The 24,333-nt window shown below is 49.6% G+C and overlaps 3 protein-coding genes across 3 annotated transcripts; 2 read left to right on the top strand and 1 right to left on the bottom strand.

Moving 5' to 3' along the window:
* Positions 1-251: 251 nt before the first annotated feature.
* On the top strand, positions 252-6,105 carry LOC117852439 (uncharacterized). The gene is made up of 8 exons (XM_034734542.2): positions 252-1,093; positions 2,048-2,212; positions 2,506-2,592; positions 2,692-2,790; positions 4,713-4,817; positions 4,912-5,052; positions 5,126-5,413; positions 5,597-6,105. The coding sequence occupies exons 1-8, from the start codon at positions 518-520 to the stop codon at positions 5,882-5,884; spliced, it is 1,749 nt and encodes a 582-aa protein (XP_034590433.1). The 5' UTR covers positions 252-517; the 3' UTR covers positions 5,885-6,105.
* A 1,089-nt stretch (positions 6,106-7,194) lies between these two features.
* Positions 7,195-8,446, top strand: LOC117853342 (chlorophyll a-b binding protein 8, chloroplastic). Its single transcript, XM_034735731.2, has 3 exons — positions 7,195-7,393; positions 7,487-7,548; positions 7,637-8,446. The coding sequence occupies exons 1-3, from the start codon at positions 7,271-7,273 to the stop codon at positions 8,250-8,252; spliced, it is 801 nt and encodes a 266-aa protein (XP_034591622.1). The 5' UTR covers positions 7,195-7,270; the 3' UTR covers positions 8,253-8,446.
* Positions 8,447-18,036: 9,590 nt separating this feature from the next.
* On the bottom strand, positions 18,037-19,579 carry LOC117853879 (alpha carbonic anhydrase 7). The gene is made up of 4 exons (XM_034736158.2): positions 19,349-19,579; positions 18,618-19,225; positions 18,467-18,520; positions 18,037-18,353 (listed from the first exon to the last, which is right to left on the bottom strand). Exons 1-4 carry the CDS (start codon positions 19,533-19,535, stop codon positions 18,252-18,254), a joined length of 951 nt encoding a protein of 316 aa, XP_034592049.1. The 5' UTR covers positions 19,536-19,579; the 3' UTR covers positions 18,037-18,251.
* Between the last annotated feature and the right edge of the window lie 4,754 nt (positions 19,580-24,333).

The raw sequence follows: 24,333 nt of genomic DNA, 5'->3' as shown, positions 1-24,333 counted from the left end.
TTCTGGTGGGCCAACCGTTACCTCGAATTTCAAACCGGGGCGTCTGACGGAGTAGTGCAGTTCAATGCGTGTGCCATGCCTGCTTTTGTCGAGCATCGTAAATTCCCCTCAAAACGCGGAGCAAGTTTAAAATTCGAATTCGCTCGATCGCACACCATCCTCCACCCGACTCCACGCACCAGCTGTGGCGTTTACCTCCTCCCTTCGTCTCCAGTGACAGGTGGGTCCGGACAGAGTCCACGCCACCGCGAGGCACGTGTCATGCGGGTTTGAGTTTTTTGTTTTTTTTGGAGAGAGGGTAAATGCGTTTGGAGTTGACAGACTGCGGCAGCATATGGAAAAGAATTCGTTCCAATTCTGCTCGGTGCACTCGAAGCTGTTTCCCGTCATCGCCATCTCCGTCTCTTATCTGAAAATACACCTTCCCCACGAGGAGGAGAGGGTAGCTGGGGAGGATTTGGATTTGGGTAGCTAGCGACTGCTCGGAACCCTAGCTAGCCCCGGCCGCCGGCGGGCGATGGCGGCGGCGGTGTTCCGGTCGGGGGCGAGGCGGGGGGACGCCTTCGCGGCCCTGGAGGACGCGGGCTCCGCCACGCGCGGGCGGCAGGCGGCCTCCGGAGGCAGTGGCGGCGGCGGGGGCAGCAGCGTCCGGCGGTCGAGGAGCCTGAGCCGGTTCCCGCCGCCGTCGCCGACGCCCGAGGACGCGGCGACGCCGTCCTCGAGGTTCGTCAACAAGGTGCGGGGCGGCGCGTTCCCGCCGGAGGTCAGCCTCGACGACCTCGCCGACGAGTTCTTCCGGGCCAGGGCGGAGTCCGAAGACGACGACGAGGAGGAAAGTGTTGGGCGCGGCCGGTCGAGGTTCCCGGCGCCCGCCGAGAAGGGCGGCGGCGGCGGTCGGCGGAGCTCCACCGCGCGGTACGCCAGGGAGACGGAGTCGTCGCTGCAGCGGGGGCGCTCCGTGTCGCGGCCGCCGGCCGAGCGACGAGGCGTGGCGCCCAGTGCGGCGAATGGCGGCCCTGCGGCGAGGAGGCAGCGGTATGCGTCGGTGGACCGGCGCGCTTCCATGGATCGGCATCGGTGGTGCGATTCTGATGTGAGTGCCTGTAGACTGCTGCTAGATTTTCTGCTCTATGTTATTTTTTAAATTTTGCTCTATGTTATTTTTTTCATAATGGCATTTAGTTCAGGGGTGGATTCAATTTTAGATTAAACTTGCTTGGGGATAATTGAATCCTGTTTTTGTGGGTGCCTGGGTGGTTTTGCATTGACCTGTTAGAAAAGTAGAAATACACATATCTTCTATACAGCAAAATAGGCAAGCGTTTTCGTTTCCATTTTGTGACAACTGTGAAGACAACAAGGCGCTTTATCCTGAATAACATTAATACCTGTTGTGCTGTACGACTGAAGTTCCAATGCCTTTTACTGTTTCTCCCTCAAAGTTCTGGTTATGATCATTCATGTTTACAGATAAAGTTTGGTTTAATTATATGCTTGTATTGTTGATATCCTGCAATCAGATTGGAAGAGTAGTGAAAGTGGGTAACTGGTGCATTTCAGACTTGATACCAAATCACAATATAGTATCTGATAATGCACCAACATGGCAACATATACCCAACACTATGTTTGCATTGTCTATTGTTGCTTCAGTTGTTTGGTTGATTATACTCTCTGTTTGATTGTTAGCTTCAGTATGCTGATGTTGTCTGTCAGTCTAGTATGAAATTATTTCCTTAAGTTTGAAAGTCACTGTGCGGTTATGATGCAGTTATGCTTACCAGTGTTCTTCTGAGGTCAATGGTACTTCCAGTGCCTCAAGTTATTTTTCTGTTATCAAATATTTTAGGTTACTTAACTCAAGTTTTTTATGCTTTGCTGTGATCGCGCACTACACCATTCCTGTTCAATTACCCAATGTTTATTCCTTTTGAAAACCCCACGATACTTATATTCTATGCTTGCTCCATTTCTGTGTTTGATGTATCACAGTTCTTATATGTACAATTTTATTATTTTTAATCTGGGTTTATGTTTTTGAATGCAGAATGATATGGAAGTTTCTCACCGGAATGTTTCTAGGGGGATACATACTAAAAGTAGTAGTGGCAATAGCCTGCAGAATTCATTCAATAAGCCATCTAAAGCAAATCAAGCTTTGAAGAGGTCTACAAGTCAAAAGGATTTCTTTTATTCACGAGATAGCAGCTCGGTGAGTACATTTTGTTTTCTTTATATTATTTGGGCTGAAATCAGATAAGATATCAAATAACTTCCTCTTTATAGAAAAAGGTTGTGCTACAGTATCCTAGTACCAGGTTGTACAATAAACTCTAGGGTTTCATTCATAGATGCATAAGCATAATAACATTAAATCTGTCCTTATCTGTTGTTTGCTGTATACTAAATTTTGGCTGTATGATGGGTTCTTGTAGCCTCAAGTTTTAACTATTGTTTTGTACGATTGGAATTTCTTAATGTGCATTATTATCTTGACTTCTGCAGAGCCATTCTTCGCTTACTGATGATGATTCTAGGAGTTCTCACTCTTTCCATATCAGGAATCAGAAGGCAGTATATAGTCTTGACAAGGTGATTTCATAATCTTCATTTTTTTAATCGAAACTAGATTATGCAAATAGCATGAGTTTATTGGTTATTCTTATTGCTTTCTATACTTTAATTTGATAGGACCACCAAATTGGTGATGAGGCTGGAAATGTATTGTATGATGTAATGCGTAAAGAAGTTAGGCAAGCTGTTGAAGAAATCAGGACTCAGCTTGAAAAGGTATCTTGTACACAGTGAAGCCCTTTATCGTTTCTTCGCCTTTGGTTACCTTACCTTTGCTTAGATGATTTCTCTAGCTTCTTATGCGCACAAAGCTTTGATTGATATGATGTCATGATGAGTATGGCAATGCAAGATTGCCGTCACTACTAGAAAAATAACCTCTCGTCCCGAGGGTTTGTACCGGTTAGCTTTAGACCTAGTACTAATGGTAGCACTAATACCGGATCTAAGTTTGGAAACTCCCAGAGGCCCTCTAGTACTGGGTGGGGGCTCCACCCGATACTAGAGGTCACCCTCTAGTACCGGTTGGAGCTTCCACCCGGTGCTAAAGGATTTAGTACCGGGTGGAGGCTCCAACCAGTACTTAGAGGGTGACCTCTAGTACCGGATGGAGCCCCCATCCGGTACTAGAGGGTCTCCACCGCAAACACTTAGATTTTTCGTGCGATTCCACGCACGCGCCGCCCGCCCCAGCCCCTCCTTATCTCCTCACAGCTCCCTCCGCTCCGCTCCCTCATCCTCATCTCCTCTGCTATCTTCTCTCCCTCTCTCCTGTTTGGCTTCCTCTCCCTTCCTCTTCCTCCTTGTGCTCTCACCTCACCGGCCGACCCCTTCATGTACCTCTCCTCCCCTCCCCCCTCCACTCGCCTCACCGGCGGTGAGGAGCGGCGGCGGTGCAGAAGGGGCGGGGTGGCGGGGCGGGCGGGCCGCGGGCGGAGGCGGAGGAGCGAGCGGGCCGAGGCAACGGCGGATGTGGAGGGGAGGCGAAGTGGAGGTGGCGGGGCGGAGCCGCGGCGGCGGAGGCGGATGGGGGGGGGAGGTGGAGGCGGCGGCAGCGGATGCGCAGGGGAGGCGGAGCGGAGTCGGAGGTGAGGTGGCGGGGCGGCGGGAGGGGGTAGGAAGAGGGAGGAGGCGAAGGAGGGAGTGGGGCGGCAGCGGCGGAGGGGGGTGGGGCCCGGTGGGGCTGGCGGTGGATTTTCATTTTTTTAAATTTTGAACACCCTTTAGTACTGGTTATTTCAACCGGTACTAAAGGGACCCCCCTCTAGTACCGGATGGCTAGTACCGGTTGCACAACCGGTACTAGAGGGGGGTTTCGGCCCGGTACTAGAGCTGTTTTTTCTAGTAGTGTGTGTCTCAACAGCAAATGCAAGGGACTTTTCTGGACGAGAAGTATTTCACTGGATGGGTATAGGTCTTCATTGGTCACGTACCCTGTTCCAAAAAGCTTACTTGGATAGTATGCTACAGTTTAAGTTTTTAGTCCTGGGGCCTCAGATTCGGTTTATATTTACAGGGAGATAGGATTTCACATGCCGAGACATGCTGGGGGCAGAGTTCTAAGCTAATGATTCCAGTTCCGATTTAGACAGTAGGCACCCCAGAAAAGTTTGCACTTTACTTTCGTTTCTTGTTTTATGCTGTCATGCTGATATGTTGAAATTAGTACTGATATATGCTTCTGTGTGGTATGGTCATGGACACAATATTACATGCTTTTATTTGGAGTGTTTACTTAATGGGTTCCATGCTATCATATAGTCTTTCTATTTATATGAAGAAGTATGGTCTTAATTTCTGGAGTGCTTATCCTAAAGCTGCAATTTCACATCATCACAGAAGGATATGCAGAATATTTCTTCTTAAATTGAAACAACATTGATTCCTAGATATGTAACGGTCAGGTTGAGTTTATGGTAGTAACTTGTTGGCATGGTGATGCAGCAGAAGCATATCTTTGATCAAAAATATTTTCTTACTAGGTGTGCTCTAGAGCTAAATTCTAAAATCTATATTGTGAACATCATGTCTTCTACTGAGAGCTCATATCAGCCCATCAGCTGCCAGTGTTCGCTAGAACTGTAAAGCTATTATCCAATAGCTCTGATTGTGTTCTCTTTTATCTGTGCATTCTCTAGGCCGTGACAAAATCAGAACCTCCAGAAAAGGCATTAAGTAGTGATGCACAACCAACTCAAGTTATTACTGAGCTCCGAAGGAGCTATACTAGTAAATTGGAAGAGGTATGCTTCTATGGAAACATATTTTTTTTTTAATCTGTGTTAATTCTGATTCTTTACTCAACATGCATTTTTGCATTTTCTGTGCATCTTTCAGTCAGAGAAGCGGAAACAGGAATTGTTAGCTCAATTGGCCGCAGAAGAACAACATGGTCATGAGCTCACAAAAATAGTTAGAGAACTGCTACCTACTCCTAAGAAGACTGCAAATCTACAAAGGCAGCCGCGGCACAGAAGGGTAAGCTTGCTTGGTTGCCGTTGTTTCCAGTTACTACCCACGGATTAAAAATTTGATGTGAATTTTCTTCCAGAGGAGCAATGATAGATCAAAGGTGTCAAAACGACTTACTGAAGAGGCCGAGCAATACTTTGAAGATTTCCTATCAAACGTTGAAGACACCGACTTTTCATCTTTTGATGGAGAAAGAAGTGACACAAGTTCAACAAGGAAAGATGTGTTACATCATGCTATGATGGAAACTCCAGTGGCTCTCCCGAAAGTTGCTTCACCTGCTGAGGCAGATGGTGTTGTCCTTCCTTGGCTGCAATGGGAAACTGCCAATGATCTTCAAACCTCCCCATGCAAAACCAAGGCTGAGGTAACGATGACACCATTTTCTATAGAAGTAGTAATATGTTTCTTATTCTTAAAATGTAGAATATTACACATTACTCTTAAATGGAAAGGATGTTTTGTGAAATGGCTGAGCTAATATTTTCAACATTAATGCCACCAACATGTTACCTTTTCTCTGATTGCATGGCGAATTGATCATTTTCAGGGAGAAAGCATGGCATGCAGCACTAGCAATCAGACTGTGAGCAGCCGTGGGAGCTGGAGCCCTGGAGACTACTCCACTTCAACTGCCTCTAAAGATAAACTGCTGGCCAGGTTTGAGGAGGTCGGGATTCGCCAAAGCAGCTGCCCTCATTTTGCTACCTCGTCATTTCACATTGACGACTATCTGCATCTGCGGCAGAGTGAGGACCTCCTCTTTGAGAAGTGGAGGCAGAAGCAAAGAATCGAGTCTGGCGGCCTGTTCCTGTGCAGTAGACCGACAATATTGTAGATTATGGCCAATTATTTATCGGCCTGGTCCTGGCAGGATGAGTGTAGTAGTGTACCTAATTTGGTAGGCAATGGGTTTGAGTTAGGCCAATAAATGTGCAGGTTTACATTTGGTTGCCATGTTAGTTCATAACTTCATACACTTCCATTTTTGTACGTCGGCGATGTTTAAACCAGAACAGATTATGTTTCCTTGGGACTGTAAATTTCTTCATCGCTCCATCCCTATGAACTTGCAAGAGATTCGTGTTAGCAACCAAAATTGCTCTGTCCTTCCCAAAAAGCATTGCCTCTGATCTTTTCCGATCAAGATCAGAAACCCTATATGTATTGTTCTTATGTTCTGCTGTGGGTCATTGGTTCTTGTCACCCTTAAACTGCTCTGTTTGGTACCCAGATAAATACAAATTCGGCTGGTGGGTAGAAAAACCGCCTACGAACACTGGTTTCACCTTATAAGACTACCGCACTGTTTCTAGCAGGCTTATTTTTCTATTCGTTTTTTTTATTCCAATGTATACATATTAATGTTTATCGAGCTATGATCTTATAAATTTGTACATGCTTCAATATTTTCTAAAAACTTGAATAACAATATGTAAAACCTAGGTTGATGTTTCAAATGAACTTATTTAACATTTTACGTTGAAACAGTACATCGCGAATGGCATATTATTTTGTTGCATTTATTCTAAACATCTTAAAATGGAATTTGAAAACGGACTCACAGTTTGAGAGAAGATACACTTCAAGTTTGAGATCCAAAATAATTTATCTCTCACCTATCACCTACAATCAAGTTGTTTATCAGTTTATGCCATGTATATGTATCGCTGGTGTGTTATTTCACCTCATTTTCGCTATGTTTCTACTACTATTGCGCTAATCTCAAATATTAGATGACATGTAAACTAAAATCTTTGGAAAGATTAATAGGATTCCCGCGGGTGCTGATATCTGTTTCTAAAAATGTTGAATCTAACTATTTGTAAATATTGATATATTTTTCAGAAATGTTGGATTTAGTCTTGTGAAATGTTGAACCGACATCTCTGATATGGATTTAATGGGCTTAAAGCTTCCACTAGCCGTGTGCATGGGCGAAAAAAATCTTGGCCAAGTGTTACTCCGTCGCGGCCACACGCCACAAGTCCTCAGGGCCCTCGCTCGCCCCTTATCCCATCGTACCCGCCACACGGCGCGCCACCAGTGGCGCCGCGGATGCGCCTCATCTCCCCGGCGGCCACCGCGCGCGGTTTAGATTTCCCTGGGCCCCCCTCGCGGTACCGTCACATATTTTTGGCGCCTCTTCTTCTGCGCCCCTCTCCTCCCGAACCGCAGATACCAGAGAGTCGGCAGCTGAACACAAGCAACAAGCAAGGGATCCATGGCGGCTCAGGCTCTCCTCTCCGGCCGGCAGCTGCTCGGCCGCCCCGTGCAAGCCGTCTCCCGGTCGTCCGCGAGGAAGGCGCCCTTCGTCGTCAGGGCCAGCTCCAGCCCTCCGGCCAAGGTCTGCGCGGACCTGCTCTCGCTGCACCTCTTACTTGCCGAGCTCATCGTCTAAAACGAGCTACTGATCATGGATGAATCTTCTTTCTTGCAGCAAGGCGCTGACAGGCAGCTGTGGTTCGCGTCCAAGCAATCCCTCTCCTACCTCGATGGCACGTACGTACTGCTAGCTCCATGCCTCCATGAATGTTCTTGCAGTTACTATATACTGATCCGATCTTGGACGATGCCGTCGTCGTCGCAGGCTGCCCGGCGACTACGGTTTCGACCCGCTGGGCCTCTCCGACCCGGAGGGCACCGGCGGCTTCATCGAGCCCAAGTGGCTGGCCTACGGAGAGGTGATCAACGGGCGCTTCGCCATGCTGGGCGCTGCGGGCGCCATCGCTCCGGAGGTCTTCGGCAAGCTGGGCCTCATCCCGCCGGAGACGGCGCTGCCGTGGTTCAAGACGGGGGTCATCCCGCCGGCGGGCACCTACAACTACTGGGCCGACTCCTACACGCTCTTCGTCTTCAACATGGCGCTCATGGGCTTCGCCGAGCACCGCCGCCTCCAGGACTGGTACAACCCGGGCTCCATGGGCAAGCAGTACTTCCTCGGCCTCGAGAAGTTCCTCGCCGGCTCCGGCGACCCGTCCTACCCCGGCGGCCCGCTCTTCAACCCGCTCGGGTTCGGAAAGACCGAGAAGGAGATGAAGGAGCTCAAGCTCAAGGAGATCAAGAACGGCAGGCTCGCCATGCTCGCCATCCTCGGGTACTTCATCCAGGGGCTCGTCACCGGCGTCGGCCCCTTCCAGAACCTGCTCGACCACCTCGCCGACCCCGTCAACAACAACGTCCTCACCAGCCTCAAGTTCCACTAGAGCATTGCTGCCTGTTGTGTTGTAGTGGAAGCGAGACGTGATGTGTGCATGATTCATGGCCTACTCGCTGCTTATAACAAATTAGTAATCGATCCTGTTAATTGAGACCAGAAATTGTATCACACATGGTAAATCATTGTACAATTCCGACCGACTCTAGTGTTATATATATGGTGAGCGAACGTGTTATTTCATCTTACCATGGGTACATTGTGTTTTAAGAACAAATTCTTTTGAGAGGAATTTTTTTTCTTCTCAAGATGCAGGAACAACCTACCTTAGTCTTCAATAGAAATCAAGAAAAAGAAAAATCTCAACGTAAAGGAAAGACATTCAGTTAAAATATGTATAGTTTTCTGAAGAATGACATTAACATGTGGTCTAGATTTTGAAGAGATACGTCCACCATGCATTTTGGTGCCCTTCTTCAAGATTCTTGCAAAATTCAGACACAGAAAAAAAGTTCAAGGATATTCATTCTCCCATATTGTTCCCCATCCCCATCCAGAATTCCAGAAACCACCCAAATCCCAACAACGACCATAGCGCTACCAACCTTACTCTACAGAAATAAATAAAATATTGTTATAACACGAGGAAATAGAGGAAATGGATCACTTTCTCATTCTTTTTTTTTACTCGCATGCAGTTTCTTTTCCTTTATATAGGGCAATAAATATTGAGCATTCATTTGTTAGTTGAAATGGATCACTTTCTCATTCTTTTTTACTCCCACAAAAAGGTTTTTGGGTACATATAAGCTAACCATGGGTAGGTGGCTTAGAAGCTAAGTAAATCATCTAAAAAAAATATCAAAATGGCATCTAAGTAGGTAAAGTGCACATAAGCAGATAGATAGATAAAATACACACCCACCACACACATGACTTAGGGGAAGAAAGTGATCCATTTGGGCTAACAATTGGTATTCAGAGCCCAACTTCTCACCCCACCAGCCCTCCTCTCTCTCTTTGCCCTGTGCTCCTCTCCACCCCGAGCTCAAACCCTAACCGGCGGGCCTACACCCTGGCGCCGCTCATCCCCGGCCAAGATCCGACCAGCCGGAAGCCTTCCCCACCCTCCCCGCACATGGATCTGGTGCGGGTGGTGGTGGATCGGACGCGGTGGTCGTGGATCGAGCACGGTAGGGAGGTGTTGACCCGAGCGGCGGGCAGCTTCTTCGAGCGAGCGGCGCGATTCCGGCGGCGGCGTGCAGCAGCAACGGGCGATGCGGCGAGCGGTAGCAGCAGGCGGCGCGGCTGCAGGCGGCCCGGGGTGGGGTGGGGGACGAGCGGCAGTAGCGGGTAGCGACGCGGCTGCAGAGGAGGTATAGGCGACGAGCAGGGGCCAGGTGAGCTTTCCCTTCCCTGACTTCTTCCTTGACATGGCAGGCTCCAGGCGGGCAGCAGGAGGCGTGGGTGGTGCTAGTCAGGCGGCCAACGCGGCTTCGGTGACCGGTGTAGTGCCCGCGGACGACGCGGGGCGTACGGCTGGTGCGGTGTGTGCGGCCGACGCACTACCAGTGTGCCCGGCTCGCTCCCCGGCTCGCTCGCGAGCCTCACGGGCCTCTTCCTCCCACCACTCGACCACAACTAGTGGGCGGCGTCGTAGGGCGGCGGCCGAGGAGGAGGCGGCGGTCGAGGAGCAGCAGCGGGAGGAGGACGTGGCGGCGCGTGCAGCCGAGGCAACCCGCCTAGCCATGGAGGAGGCACAGGCCGCAGCGGCGGCCACCACCCAGCAACGTCTGGAGGTGGACCGGCTGCGTGAGGTGGCAAAGGCGACGCGCGAGATGGCATGTCATGATGAGATGGAGTTGAGGTGCACGGTGTAGGGCGCCGGTGCCGAGGCGCACGGCGACCGTCCTGAGTTGGAGGAGGTGGACCGGCGGAACGCGGGGGTGGACCGGTGGGTTCGGGACCTGCGTCGAGGCGTGGACAGCGGGCGTCCTCGGAGCAGGAGGAGCTCTATCCACGAGTCCGACCTCGGCTACAACTACGACTCTGACCTTGACTCCAGGCACCAACCCCCAAGGGTCGTGAAGACCATCATCCAGGAGTCCGTCTGCAGCACGCAGTGGCCGATGTTGACGAAGACCAACTACATGGAGTGGTCCTCGGTGATGAAGGTGAAGCTCCACGTGGTCCGGTACGGCAACGTCGACAGCCAGGAGGACCAGTGAGCGCTCGAGGCGTTGCTTGCCACGGTCCCGATGGAGATGGCGGCGAACCTCTCAGGGAAGAAGGCTGCCAAGGCCGCTTGGGACGCTATCGCTGCGGCTCGAGTTGGTAGCAACCTCACCCACAAGTCCACTTTGCAGAAGCTTCGGTAGGAGTGGGATCGTTTGGGTTTCGAGCCGGGCGAGGACGTCGATGACTTCTCCCTCCGCCTCTCCAGCTTGATGCAGCGGCTGGAGCGGTACGGTGATGATAAGATCAATGAGGAGAAAGACGTGGTGAAGTTCCTGCGCGTCGTCCTGAAGTACTCACAGCTCACTATCTCCATCGAGATGCTGCTCGACCTCTCGATGTTGTCGATCGAGGAACTGACGGGGCAACTCAAGGCGTTCGATGACCGCGAGGAGATGCCATCTGGTAGGTCCATCACCATCGGTGGCAAGCTCCACCTCACTGAGGAGCAGTGGATCGCCCGCCAAAGGGAGCAGAAGAATGGGGAGCCTTCTTTCTCGACAGGCGACCGCAAGCGCGGCAAGCCGTACAAGGCGCCCAAGGCGCGAGGAGGTGCCCAGGGCGGTGCCGCCGGCGAGCACAAGCCGACACAAGATGACAAGTGCCACAACTGTGGTAGGACTAGCCACTGGGCCAGGGAGTGTCGTCAGCTAAGGCGTGGCTAAGCCCACGTCACACACAGGGTGCGGAGGAGGAGGAGCCGGCTCTGTTCCTGGCTCGCGGGAGCATCGAGCTACTTCCAACAGCATCGGCCGTGATGGCTCTCCTCCACCTTGACGAGCCGCGTGCGCACGTCTTCCTCAGCGATGGTACCGGCGATGACAAGATTGACGGCTGGTTCCTCGATAGTGGTGCCATGCATCACATGACTGGGCGCAGGGAGTACTTCTCCGACTTGAACGTTGATGTATGCGGCTCCATCAAGTTCGGCGACTCTTCAGCCGTGGACATCAAGGGCATCGGCTTCGTCGTTCTCGTCGTCAAGACTGGCGAGCACCGACTCCTCACTTGAGTCTTCTACATCCCCGCGCTGAGAAACTTGATCATCAGGCTTGGACAGCTGGATAAGAGTGGCTTGCGCGTGGAGATTGACGGTGGAGTGCTCTGGATCTGGAATCGACGGCAGTGCCTACTCGTCAAGGTGGAGAGAGGGAGCAACTGCCTCTACGTCCTCTACACAGAGGTGGCGCAACCCCTCTGCCTTGCTGCTTGCCACGACGACAAGGCTTGGCGGTGGCACAAGTGCTTTGGGCACCTCCACTTCAAGGCCCTGAAATGGCTCAGCACTGAGGAGATGGTGTGGGGCATGCCGTGCATCAACCACGTGGAGCAGCTCCGCGACACCTGCGTCGTGACAAAGCAGAGGCGACACCCCTTCCCTTGCCATGCGAGCTTTCAAGCCAAGGAGCAGCTCGAGCTCATGCACGGCGACCTCTGCGGGCCAGTGACACCAGCTACACCTAGAGGACAACGCTACTTCCTACTACTTGTCGACGACGTCTCCCGGTACATGTGGGTGGTCCTCCTCGACACCAAGGGAGCTACTACGGACGCCATTAAGCATGTTCAAGCTGCTATGGAGAATGAGTGTGGCCGCAAGCTGCGCGTGCTGCGCACCGACAATGGCGGCGAGTTCACGGCAACTGATTTCGCGTCGTAATACGCTGACGAGGGGATCCAGCGCCACTACTCTGCGCCATACACCCCGCAGCAGAACAGCGTCGTCGAGCGGTGCAACCAGACGGTGGAGGCCATGGCTCGAGCCCTCCTCAAGCAAAAGAGGATGCCAGTCATCTTCTGGGGAGAGGCAGTGCTGACAGCCGTCTACATCCTCAACCACTCACCCACCAAGGCTCTCAACAGCATGACACCATACGAGGCTTGGCATGGGTGCAAGCCAGTAGTCGCCCACCTCCGTGTCTTTGGTTGCCTCGCGTACGTCAAGGGTGGGCCACGTTGGCAAGCTTGACGACAGGAGCACCCCATGGGTGTGCATCGGCTACGCAGATGAGGGTGAAGGCCTACCGCATCCTCGACCCAGAGACAGCATGTGCGCACAGCGTGCGATGTTGTGTTCGACGAAGGGCGAGATTGGGCGTGGGGTAAGATGGTGGATGAAGGCTCGACTCCGATGTACGACGACTTCACCATCGACTACGTCCACTCCGAGGGAGCTGGGGGAGTGGGCAGCTCTTCTTCGTCGAGCGTGCCTACTCTAGTTCCCAGGTCTCCACCGACTCCGGTGAGTACCACTCCGGCTGCGACAAGCTCTCCACCGCCACCACCACAACCGGCCACGTCACATGCCCCTGCACCGGTAGCTACTTCTCCATGCATGCCTGCACCAGCACCGGCTCACGACGAGCACAACCCAGTGGAGTTCGCCACTCCGCTCTCTCACGACAAGGACTGCGTTGACGCGTACCACGATGGCGAGCCTTTGAGGTATCGTACCATGGAGGACATCATTGGCGACCAGCCAGTGCTGAGACTGGTGCCTCACAACATGGAGGCAGAGCTAAACCTCGCGTACGACGACGGCGAGCCTCGCTCCTTCGCTGAGGGTGAGGGACACGCGGCATGGCGCACCGCAATGAAGCTGGAGATGGAAGCTGTTGAGAGGAACCAAACTTGGGAGCTGGCTGATCTTCCTCCCGGTCACTGTGTGATCACCCTTAAGTGGGTGTACAATCTGAAGAAGGATGAAGTTGGTGCTATTGTCAAGCACAAGGCTCGCTTGGTGGCATGCAGGTTTGTGCAGTAGGAGGGAGTTGACTTCGACGACGCTTTCGTTCCTGTTGCACGGATGGAGTCCGTGCATCTGCTCCTCGCGCTGGCAGCCTAGGAGGGTTGGCTTGTCCACCACATGGACATCAAGTCGGCATTTCTTAACGGCGACTTAAAGGAGCAAGTCTACGTCCACCGGCCGCCGGGATTTGTCATCCCCGGCAAGGAGGACAAGGTGCTGCGCCTGCGCAAGGCCCTCTACGGCTTGCGGCAGGCACCTCGAGCTTCAAATGCCAAGCTGGATTCCACCCAGAAGACTATGGGCTTCGAGCAAAGCCCGCACGAGGTGGCCGTCTACTGTCGGGGCAACGGAGGCAATGCTCTGTTGGTGGGTGTCTACGTTGACGATCTGGTGATCACGGGCACCGAGGATGAGGAGGTGGAAGCGTTCAAGGAGGAGATGAAGGCCGCCTTCCAGATGAGTGACTTGGGGCCTCTCTCCTTCTACCTGGGGATCGAGGTGCACCAGGATGACTTCGGCATCACACTTCGACAGATCGCCTACGTCTAGCGCATCGTTGAGCTGGGTGGGCTCACCGACTGCAACCCAGCTCTCACTCCGATGGAAGATAGGCTGAAGCTGAGCCACGACAGCATGGCTAAGGAGGTGGATGCTACACAGTACCGACGGCTTGTGGGGAGCCTTCGCTACCTCGCCCACACACGGCTGGACTTGGCGTTCTCCATCAGCTACGTCAGTCAGTTCATGCAGCGACTGACGACGGAGCACCTGCAGGCTGTCAAGAGGATCCTCCGCTACGTTGCAGGGACTCTCGACTATGGCCTCCACTACCCGAAGTGTCCCGGGGTGGCACACTTCATCGGCTACGGTGACAGTGACCACGCCGGCGACATCGACACCAGCAAGAGCACGAGCAGGATGTTCTTCTTCCTTGGCAAGTGTCTCGTTAGCTGGCAGTCGGTCAAGCAGTAGGTGGTGGCCCTATCTAGCTGTGAGGCCGAGTACATTACTGCTTCTTCCGCTTCGACTCAGGCTCTCTAGCTTGCTCGGCTGCTCGGCGATCTCCTTGGCAAGGATGCTGAAGCAGTGGAGCTCAGGGTGGACACCAAGTCCGCTCTAGCTCTGGTGAAGAATCCCATCTTCCACGAGCGAAGCAAGCACATCAGAGTACCACTTCATCCGAGGTTGCTTGAAGGAAGGGAGTGTCAGGGCGAACTACATCAACACCAAGGATCAACTCGCCGACCTTCTTACCAAGTCCCTTGGAAGGATCAAGTTCCAAGAACTCTGCTCTAGGATTAGGATGGCTCAAGACACGCAAGACTTAAGGGAAGATTGATAGAATAAGTCATGTGTGTATTGGGCGTGTGTTTTTATCTACCTATGTGCCTATGTGCACTTTACCTACTTAGATGCTCTTTAGATGCTTTACTTAGCTTCTAAGCCACCTGCCTACGGTTGGCATATACGTACCCCAAAGACCCTTTCGTGGGAGTGGAATGCCTACGGTTGGCATATACGTACCCCAAAGACCCTTTCGTGGGAGTGGAATGAGAAAGTGATCCATTTGGGTAAAAAAAAAAGAATGAGAAAGTGATCCATTTGGATCAACAATATTTAGTCAAAATATGAATAGTTTCTGAAGAATGGCATTTAACATGTGGTCTAGATTTTGAAAAGATATGTCCACCATGCATTTTGGTGCCCTTCTTCAAGATTCTTGCAAACTTCAAATACCGACAAAGTTCAAGGATATTCATTCTCCCTTACTGTTCCCCCATTCCCACCAAATCCCAACAGCGACCATAGCGCAGCCAACGTGTCACCAGGACTCCAGGAGTGTGTGGTTCCAGATGAAGGGATCTGTGCAGCTATCCATCTGCTTAGAAAATCTCATCTTTATCCAACTTTGGATTGGTTCAAAAGCAACGTTTCAAAAGGCCGGCCTAGTGGCCAGGCGTTCCTAGGCAGTTGTACTTTTTTTCCGCATGACTGGATTGGAGTAATGCCTTGTTAAGCAGAAGAAATATGGCATATCAACACAAAAATGCCATTACCATAATTTATCTTCCTCTTGATGTGTCCATTTTGGCACATAGATCAAGTCCTAGATCACTCTAAATGGATAAATGCCTAGAAAAAAACGTCTAGGTACTTGGCAGTGCTGCCTTGCCTAGTGCATAGGCGCTGCCTTTTGAAACAAAAAATTTAAAGGTGGAACACATCAAAACAAGAAAATAAATTTAAGACCTAGATGATAAACAAGGAACTATGCCTAGAAAATAAAATAGTTAGTGGAATATACAGGGTTGATTTTAGCATAGCATTCTAATACGCTTAGGCCCCGTTTGGATCATTGGAATTGAATTCCATCCTAATAATCATAATTTAGACACAAATTAATTAAGCTAATATAATTGTATGTGGAATATAGTTGTATATTATAGTTGGTGATATGGGAGAGATACTTGTATGCTGCACTTCTACTATAGAGAAGCGAGTCTAAGAGCGTGCTATAAGAATTGAATTCCATCTAATAACCATAATCCATAGAATCAATTTCCATCTCCCACCCCATGAATTTAAGATAGGCTTATATCTAAACTTTGGAAAGTTGTGGAATGCCACATTCCAACATAAATTAACCTACTCCATTAAATAGATTCCAATTCCTTGGATCCAAACGGGGCCTTAGAGTATTTGGATTTAGTTAATTGGATTGGGATTAGTTGAATAGAGCATCACATTTGAGAAGTGTTTTTTTCTGTTTGGGTTATTTTAGTTCAACACATCGCAATTCTCTTCTAGATGGTCAATTTGCATGGTGAAATGGCTTCTCATCGAACCTAAATTTTGATAGTGAAGGTAGGGTACTAGTGGAACTACATGACTATCAAAGTCATGCACTGTGAACCTATCATTTATAAGATATGAACTAATTTCTCGGCGACAAGATTGGTAACTTATATGTAATATGGAGGAGAGTAAGGAGGCCAAAATTTGGCTCGACAATTTATCCCGTATACCGTAGCATTGATGGCAAAGGTCACCACTAGACCTGAGCATTCTGCGGGCCGGGTCGAAAAAAAGCCCGGTTCATTTTGAGCTAAAAAATTATACCCACGACCATCCCATGAGCGTTGTTGAGCTAGGCTCGGGCTTGGACCGCCCATTCTTTTTTTAAGTAGGAAAATCAATGAAATTAATTTTTTGGACGGGCTCTAGCTGGCCTGAAATTTTTTCGGGCTTGGTTTTCGCTATCACACCTGGCCTGACCCAGCAGCGAGCGCGGGTGGGCCAAAACCCATCAGGTTCGGGCCAGGCCCGCTGGTCGAGCTGGGCTGGCTTAAAATGCTCAGGTCTGGTCACCACTAATCTACGTTGAATTTCCACCATAGATACAGAATACGTCCATTAAGTCTCTACCATTCGAGATCTTGAAGAATAAAAGTTTGAAGGTAGCGAAAGGGTCTCTAGCCTAGTGGTAGAGTACCTGAGTAGCACCCAACAAGTCCGAGTTCGACTCCCTGTGGAAGCGAATTAAGTGGATTTGAAATAAAAAAAATTAAAAAATAGGTTGGAGTTTCCTGCTAACTTCGGTAAAAAATAAAGGTAGACGACAAGGATAATAAAGAAAGAGAACGCAATCAATAATATCGGGTTGCAACTATCCGTGTTTAACCTGCAACATGCTACTATTCACATTTTGATTTTTCTTTTTTTTTCTCGCGCAGCTTTTTTTCAAATTCAAATTTTATTTTCTTGCATGCTCTATCCATTAATACTTTTATGAAAAAATTTCCGTATAGTCAGGTGCTACAGTAATTAGTAGAACGGTAGCACATAACTTGTACGTGGCATTGGAACTTCTCTCCTGTTGCCTATGGGCTGCCCAAGGGCATCAACATTTCCGTGATAGGGGATAGCTTCATGCACTATAGTGCGCCATTTTGTAAGTTATACGTACGTTGGTCCCAAATGCTTTGCAGATCCCATTCGCCAAAAAAATACGGTTTTCACATAGCACACTAGATTTGACATTTTCTCTGTTTTTTACTTGATCAGTTTTGACATCTGGATGCATTGAAGTTTGAGAAATCACAAACATACCAAATTTTTGACTCAAAAAGTAAACAGATTTTGTCAAGCGGTTAATTGGGCTGTTAGCATGCCGTCCGGTTTGTTCGTATACGAGCCGGGCTCGGCCTACCTTTTTGGCCCAATAGGAGCCCAGACGGCAGGGTATGATATCCAATCCGCCAGGCAAGCCCGCCTAGTCTGCCACGAGCCCACGACGCGTAAGGTCGCCGCCTCCTCGTCGGAGACGATCGGCCGCTACCGCCATGGAAAAACCACTCGCGAGGACCCCGCGACGGCGGTGAACGGCTCGCTCGCCGCGGACGGCGAGGCCATGTGCCGGAGGCACGCGGATTTCATGGACCTCTACGAGCAGAACATGGAGCTGTACGCCTGGACGGGCGGAGCATGGAGCTGTACGAGCGGAACATGGCGATGGCCAACAGGCTGCTTGAGGAGAGTCGCGACTCCATCGCCAGCCTCGGACGGCAACGCCCTCAAGTAGAACCAGCTGCTAATAAGGCGGGGCCTGAGGCCACCGGCGCGGACGCCGCGGGCCCTTTTTCGTTCGAGGATGGCGACGGCGGCGAGTACGGACTTGCCGGGCTCCAACCAGACAGAAGAAGTTTGGCCAGCGGCGGAGGTAACCATCGTGGTCAGCGAACGAGTGAAAAAATTACTCTCATATGATGATAAGCTGCGCCAGACGTCATCTTTGTAGAAGGGGTTTCTCTTTTCAGATTGTGTAATCTCCCTCATAGAAACAAGGAAATAGTCCTCCAAATAAACTCATACTCAATTTCTATGGCAAAATGTTTCCTTCTTTTTTCTTTTACATCAGTTCAATTGTGCTACGTTGCAATGAATTGATTTGGGGGAACACCGGTTATAGGGACATGCATGAACTGCTTGGCCACGTGTACGCAAGAAGCAGCGCACGCCAAGGGACGACGTACGCCGAGATGTCGCCGGCCGGCCGTCTCCTCGCTAGTCCCCCGTCGCCCGTCGGCCGTGCGCCGGCGATGCGTAGTAGAAGGCGACGCTCCTGCCGTTCGCCTCCTGAAGCGGCCGCGCGTTCCTCCTCGCGCCCTGCACACGTACGCCGCACACTACATTACTGGAACTCTCTATGCAATAATGCAATTGCATCGGCGGCGGCCTGGATGCACGGCCCGCCGGCGAGGTGGACGATCGGTGCTTACGTCATTGACGGCGTTCCGCAGGAGCCGGATCTGGCGCCGCGTCACGCGCCGTACCTGCACGCAAAAGCAAGCGCGTGGCGCCCCGTCACACATCGGCGTTGACAACTCAGACCGCGCGCGTGCATGGACGACGGCATGGATTTTACTTTACCTGGTGGGCGACCACCCAGGTGACGCCCTCCGTGCACGGCGGCGTGGTGAAGGAGCCGGTGTACCTGTAGTACACGGTGCTCCGGCTCACCGGCCACCGCGGGTCCACCACCTCGTCGATGAGCTCCTCGTGGTTCTCCCTCCTCGCGATCCTCCTGATGTAGCGCTCAAGCCTGCGTATGGTCCGGTCGCGGCGGTTCCGGCTGACCTTGTAGAGCTGCGCGACGACGGCGTACCTGTTGCCGGCCTCGCTCTGGTGCAGCATGTGGAGCTCGAGGGCGTAGCGGCGGCCGTTGACGGCGTGCTCGCTGGGCGAGTGCCAGTGCATCTGCCGGAGCCGGTAGGCCACGCCGTCGATGACCACGCCGCCGGGGTTGCTGTTGAACCGCACCATGATGTCGTGGCCCCGGTTGACGAGGGACGCCGCGGCGGGGCGGTAGGACCGGCCCAGCCGACCCGGGCTGTCCACCAGCGCCGCCACCGTGTCCGAGAGCCCGATCGGCGACTGCAGCCGCCCCACCGAGCACGCCGCCCACTCCCGCCGCACCGCGCCCCACCGCGTCGGCCCGTTCCCGTCCTCGCGCCGGTAGCTGAAGTCCCCCTCCTCGTCTGCGAAACGTGTCACAGCAACTCACAAGAAGGAAGGGTCGAAGGCATGGTGTAACGGCTCGCCACCGGTCGCCCAGCTAATGGTAATGATTAGAGTTTTTTTTCTTCTGTCTGGTCACTCACGGTGGTGATGCAGGTGCTGTGTGCGTACGTGCGTGAACCGGAAACGCCTACCGAGCTCCTGCGCCGCCGCGCCGAAGGGGACGAGCAGCGGCAGCGAGAGGGAGACGACGAGGACGGCGACGGCGGCCGTCACCGTACGGTTCCTCCTGCCCAGGGCCGCCGCCGCGTACATGGCGGAGACCGCCATGCCACCTGCTTGAACAGCGTGGATCGATCGACGAGAGAGAGAGAGTCTGCCCACGCCAGGATCGTCGACGAGCCGGGCGGGTGTGAAGTAGCCGTGCGCGAGCGCGCGCGGCGGGGCCGGGACAAAGCGCGTGACCGGCGGCCGGTAAAGCCGGCCGTCACGCGTCGCGCGCGCGCGCGCGCAAGGGATCCAGGTGATTTGTGCGCGGCGGTGCAGGGGAACAATCAATAATCGATCGAGTGGTGGTTTCTTTTGGAACGGGGAAATTTTTTAAAATTTCGAACAAAAGAAAAGGGAATTAACTTTTTTTTTGAATTTTTAAAAGTGAAATGAACAAGAACATGCACTGAACTGAACTTTGGTCGGGCCGCGCCTGATGAAGAGGAAATGAACACAACCGATTGAAATGGAATAAACGATTATAAAAGAAAACAAACAATTCTGGGAGAAAATAACACGCACGTATCGTTCGGTCATCGATATCTCGATGATCAAAGGAAGACATGAACGCAAACAATAAACACGCGGCACGTATAGAAAAAGATCAAAACACAACAAATGTAAAAGACAACCCAGCCCAACAGACTGTAAAGCCCAGCCCAGCAGGTATCCTCCCAGGCCCAAGGGGAAAGAAACCCGTTCGTCTCCAAGGCCTCCCCCCAACCTGTCGGCCACCACGCCGCGCCGTCCTCGAAGCGCCGAGAAGCGTCGCCGCCGCCGCTGCCGGTTGCGAGTCGCGATCTGATGGCTGGGCAGGCATTGTTCCGGCGAGGCGCTGCAACAGGTGCAATCGAGGAGTTTTTACCCGCGGCGATGCCATTGGTACGGACCAACCACGCCCTCGAGAATTCATACATGTTGTATAGCAGTAGCTTTTTATGCTTTTGGGTCTTATTCTGAATTTCTGATCAAACTAATCAATCCGAAAGACAAAAAAGCCCCAGCTTCCACTTCAAATAACGAAGATTTACTTCCTGTGTTCATGAATGGTTACCAGTTATCTACTTCGTGTTGAAGAAAGGCAACCAGCTATCAAGACAAATGCTACGGATAGTCAGTTCTTCTCCATGTCTGAATTCAGTACTTCAGTAGTATTTTAACCTCTAACTGTTTGCAGGCATAATCTGAGCCATTCCTGGTTGCTTTCCAAATTATATCCTGTATGCTAAAACCTGTCAGCTCAGCCTGTTCGATCCTGTGCCAAACCTGTTCTATGTTGCCTGTCGCATTGTGCATGATCCTTTTCTGAAATTGGCACGATTCCATGGCAAGGCTGTAGCTAAAACGGGTTATGGCCTCACCGGGGAGTGAATGGCAGTTTCAAATATTGAACTAGAACAGTGCGTCACGTTGCCGCGCAGAAATAGCCCTCCATCTATTTAGTTTGGAATTTATATTTTTATAGTTAAATGGAGCACACAATATTTATACAATATCAATTGAAAAGTATCTTGTAAATAAATTCATGCACGTATTGAGATGTTGTATTTTGTTGTTTTTGGCTAGATTTTTTTTATTGGATACCTCTGGTTGTAACGAAGCCAACGAAAGCTAACTTATATTTTTATCATTTTTCTATGTTTCAAAGTGTCTGGGTGCATCATATAAGCCAAGGTGACATTTAATTTATCAGTTAACAAATTATCAATTTGTACCTCTATCATTTTTCTATGTTTTTGTTTCTATTTTGCAAAGTGGCAGTCAATTTATTAGTTAATAAATTATTTTTTTTACATCTTTATTTATATTACTTATGGGTTGGATGGCGAGGTGATTTCGTTAAAGGTAGAGGGTTTTCTTAGGAAATTGTGTGAGAGAGGTCTGTGGACTGCAGGTTGTATTCCGATAAAGTATGGGGTTTTTTTAAAATTTTTGTGTGAGAGGTCTTGGATGGCGGGTTCGATTCCGACAATGTTGGGGGGGGGGTTTGAAAGATTACCGGGGTTATCTGTACCTAGAGTGCATGTTGGATTTTGACAAAGTTCGGGGGTTTTTTGAAAAATTTTCTATGAGGCCTTTGGACTACTGGTTCGATTTCGACAAAGTTTGGGATGTTTTTTGAAAAATTGTCAAGCCTATGTTCGAGGTTGGATTTTGACAAAGTTCGGGGGTTTTTTTTTAAAAAATTCTAGGGCCTTTGGACTGCTGGATCGATTTCGACAAAGTTTGGGATGTTTTTTTGAAAAATCGCCATCCTCTGTTCGACGATCTGGGCCATACACGCTCGATCCGACGGCTGAAATCTTTTATGGCGACGTGACAGCCTCCTGGCCTTGAGTGCGACCAAGCTGGGGTGTTTGGATACGAGGTGCTAAACTTTAGCAGGATCACATCAGATGTTCAGATACTAATTAGAAGGACTAAACATGAGCTAATTATAAAACTAATTGCACAGATGGAGTCTAATTCGCGAGACGAATCTATTAAGGCTAATTAATTCATCATTAGCAAATGGTTACTGTAGCACCACATTGTCAAATCATGGACTAATTAGGCTTAATAGATTCGTCTCGTGAATTAGACTCCATCTGTGCAATTAGTTTTGTAATTAGACTATGTTTAACACTCCTAATTAGTATCCAAACATCCGATGTGGTAGGTGCTAAAGTTTAGCAAACACCCCTAAGTCATTAAAGATGCTCAGTGCGCGATTCCTTTCACTCGCATTGGTTGCGCCTGTGCATGGTTTTGGTTTCTTCCAACTGCAGTCAAAAGTGGCCCGCTAGACACTCTTTGGACCAAGTACTTCAGGAATATGGTCCAGCCGTCCAGGCATGGGTGAGTTTACTTTGGTATTGTTTCAAGGATTTATGTGATCCAATAGGGAAGTTAATTTAGAGAGATTGGCGTCTATACCTTTGGACTCTGGCTTCTGTAGATTACTCTGTTCTGCATCTGTGTAGTCAAAGGGGACCATGAACTTATTAGGGTCAAAGCAATCTTGCTTTAGTTTCCTTTCACCTTTTCTTTTTGGGGAAAAAGGTTCCTTGTATCCTAGCTGATGTTCCTTTGAGAAAGTGATAGCGGCTGGGACATGAACCTGAAAATGGACCGTGACATGTGCGCATGGAAATCCCATGCTGCTAACCTTTTGTTTCTTTCATAGGCATGCTGTTCAGGAAAAAAAGAACATTTACCATGTACCTAGTCATAAATTACACAAATTATTTGTAGATTTTGGGCAGAGAAACTGACTCTTGAAACCTATAGCATGTGCAGGAGGGTGGAGGCCATTTAAGAATCGAACAAAGACTATAAGAAGCTATTCAAGATAGAACTGTTGCTTAAAACTGGTAACGTTGTGGCGCTGTGCTTTCTTTTAGGTTAAAGTAGATGTGTATTACAATGTGGAGTTGATTACTGGGTTGGTGGGTGTTTTGTAGGAATCTTATCGCGCTTTACCATACAAAGATTTGTTCCCCTGATATATACCTTTGCTTTTTTATGTACAAACCAAACGTCTTCAAGTACATTTAGTAGGATCCATGGTACTGGCCGGAAGGGGGTTAGCATGCAACAAAATAAAAGTAGCTTGGACCGTTTTTGTTTCTTCCCACGCCTATACTAATTCAGGGTTATATCATACCAAAGAAAGATTTGTCAAGATCATAATAGGAGTAAAAGGTAAATTTCTCTGCTGATATTTAGCTTTTTATATTCACATTTTTTCAGTTAAAACCACATTTTTTTTGTGCATATCCGATAATATCAGAAATCTCAGTTACGAGTTTGCTTTCTGACCTACCGTCTCAGGATCTCCTGCCACCTTTTACTTTATGATGATTTTCTTTAGGTCTTGATTCTTAACTTTCCTAATGACAAATATTAAATTAGTTATAATCTCCAGAGCTTACGATCAAGTGGATGGTTCCTTTACGTTTCTAGTGACAATTAAAGCTTGCAAGCGTGAGGCATCTACCATGCACAGAGTCCACTAATTATTAGTAGTGGGTATTGAAAGATTTTGGTGCAAGACTTCATCATTCTCCTCATGGCATATCTAACCTTCCTGAAAATTCCTTCTGATCGATCACAAGACACATACTATTCACAATTTGGTCCAATCTTTCCTTTGACCAAACAACTCGATTTTGTGAGATATTCTTATATGGTACCGTAGTTTAGGTATCGTGCTGCCATTAAATTTATGAAAGTATCATTGCTAATGTTTGTGCCATCAGTTGACCAAAAACTGCCTTCGGTGAGTGCTTTTATTTGTTTACAGACAATCACAATATGCCTTGTAATATATCCATAGATGGTGGTCATGAGCACCCCAGCCTTCCGAGATGCCGCAAGTGCTGCTGGTTCAGCTCTCTACTTCTTCCACTAAGCATACAAAGCTAAATGTCACCATCAGTTTGATCCAGAGCATCTTGAGCATGATCATCCTTTGTTGGACCCTGCCTTGTTCCATTCAAATAATAGCCATTAAAAGTCCAAAACACTTTTTACGCAAATATATTCTCACAACTAGAGCATCAAGAAAGGCCAAAGAAGATTTAAGTATAGGAATGATCGTTGTCTCTACGATTAAGACTGAAAAGATTAACTAATCGATAAAAGTGGCCTGGGATAAGGGAATCTTTGTAGGTTGTCAATTAAAGATTGATTGCTAGGTTGAGCAAATTGGTTTTTTTGACTTTAGTCTATTCTTATCACATCAAAGTTCCATAGATCATGTGACTAGTGGTAGGGGAAAGATCATGTGAAGCGATAAAGCCTATTCAGGAAGTTCAATGTATGCACAGCCTGCACTTTAATTTGCCTGTGGGGTGTGGGGTTAGAGGGAGGATAT

Source organism: Setaria viridis, chromosome 4 (assembly GCF_005286985.2).
Source record: "Setaria viridis chromosome 4, Setaria_viridis_v4.0, whole genome shotgun sequence".
NCBI lineage: Eukaryota > Viridiplantae > Streptophyta > Magnoliopsida > Poales > Poaceae > Setaria > Setaria viridis.
The sequence above is the reverse complement of the archived record's forward strand: the minus strand, read 5'-3'. Positions and strand labels throughout refer to the sequence as shown.

What these genes read in the sequence shown, in the direction of transcription:
- LOC117852439 (XM_034734542.2), top strand. Translation starts at nt 518, where the DNA reads ATGGCGGCGGCGGTGTTCCGGTCGGGGGCGAGGCGGGGGGACGCCTTC. An exon ending in ATTCACGAGATAGCAGCTCG is followed by an intron (nt 2,213 to 2,505) that starts GTGAGTACATTT and finishes TGACTTCTGCAG; the next exon opens with AGCCATTCTTCGCTTACTGA. An exon ending in ATACTAGTAAATTGGAAGAG is followed by an intron (nt 4,818 to 4,911) that starts GTATGCTTCTAT and finishes TGCATCTTTCAG; the next exon opens with TCAGAGAAGCGGAAACAGGA.
- LOC117853342 (XM_034735731.2), top strand. Translation starts at nt 7,271, where the DNA reads ATGGCGGCTCAGGCTCTCCTCTCCGGCCGGCAGCTGCTCGGCCGCCCC. An exon ending in GCTCCAGCCCTCCGGCCAAG is followed by an intron (nt 7,394 to 7,486) that starts GTCTGCGCGGAC and finishes TCTTTCTTGCAG; the next exon opens with CAAGGCGCTGACAGGCAGCT. An exon ending in CTCTCCTACCTCGATGGCAC is followed by an intron (nt 7,549 to 7,636) that starts GTACGTACTGCT and finishes TCGTCGTCGCAG; the next exon opens with GCTGCCCGGCGACTACGGTT.
- LOC117853879 (XM_034736158.2), bottom strand. Translation starts at nt 19,535, where the DNA reads ATGGCGGTCTCCGCCATGTACGCGGCGGCGGCCCTGGGCAGGAGGAAC. An exon ending in ACAGCACCTGCATCACCACC is followed by an intron (nt 19,226 to 19,348) that starts GTGAGTGACCAG and finishes CACGTTTCGCAG; the next exon opens with ACGAGGAGGGGGACTTCAGC. An exon ending in TGCGGAACGCCGTCAATGAC is followed by an intron (nt 18,354 to 18,466) that starts GTAAGCACCGAT and finishes GTACGTGTGCAG; the next exon opens with GGCGCGAGGAGGAACGCGCG.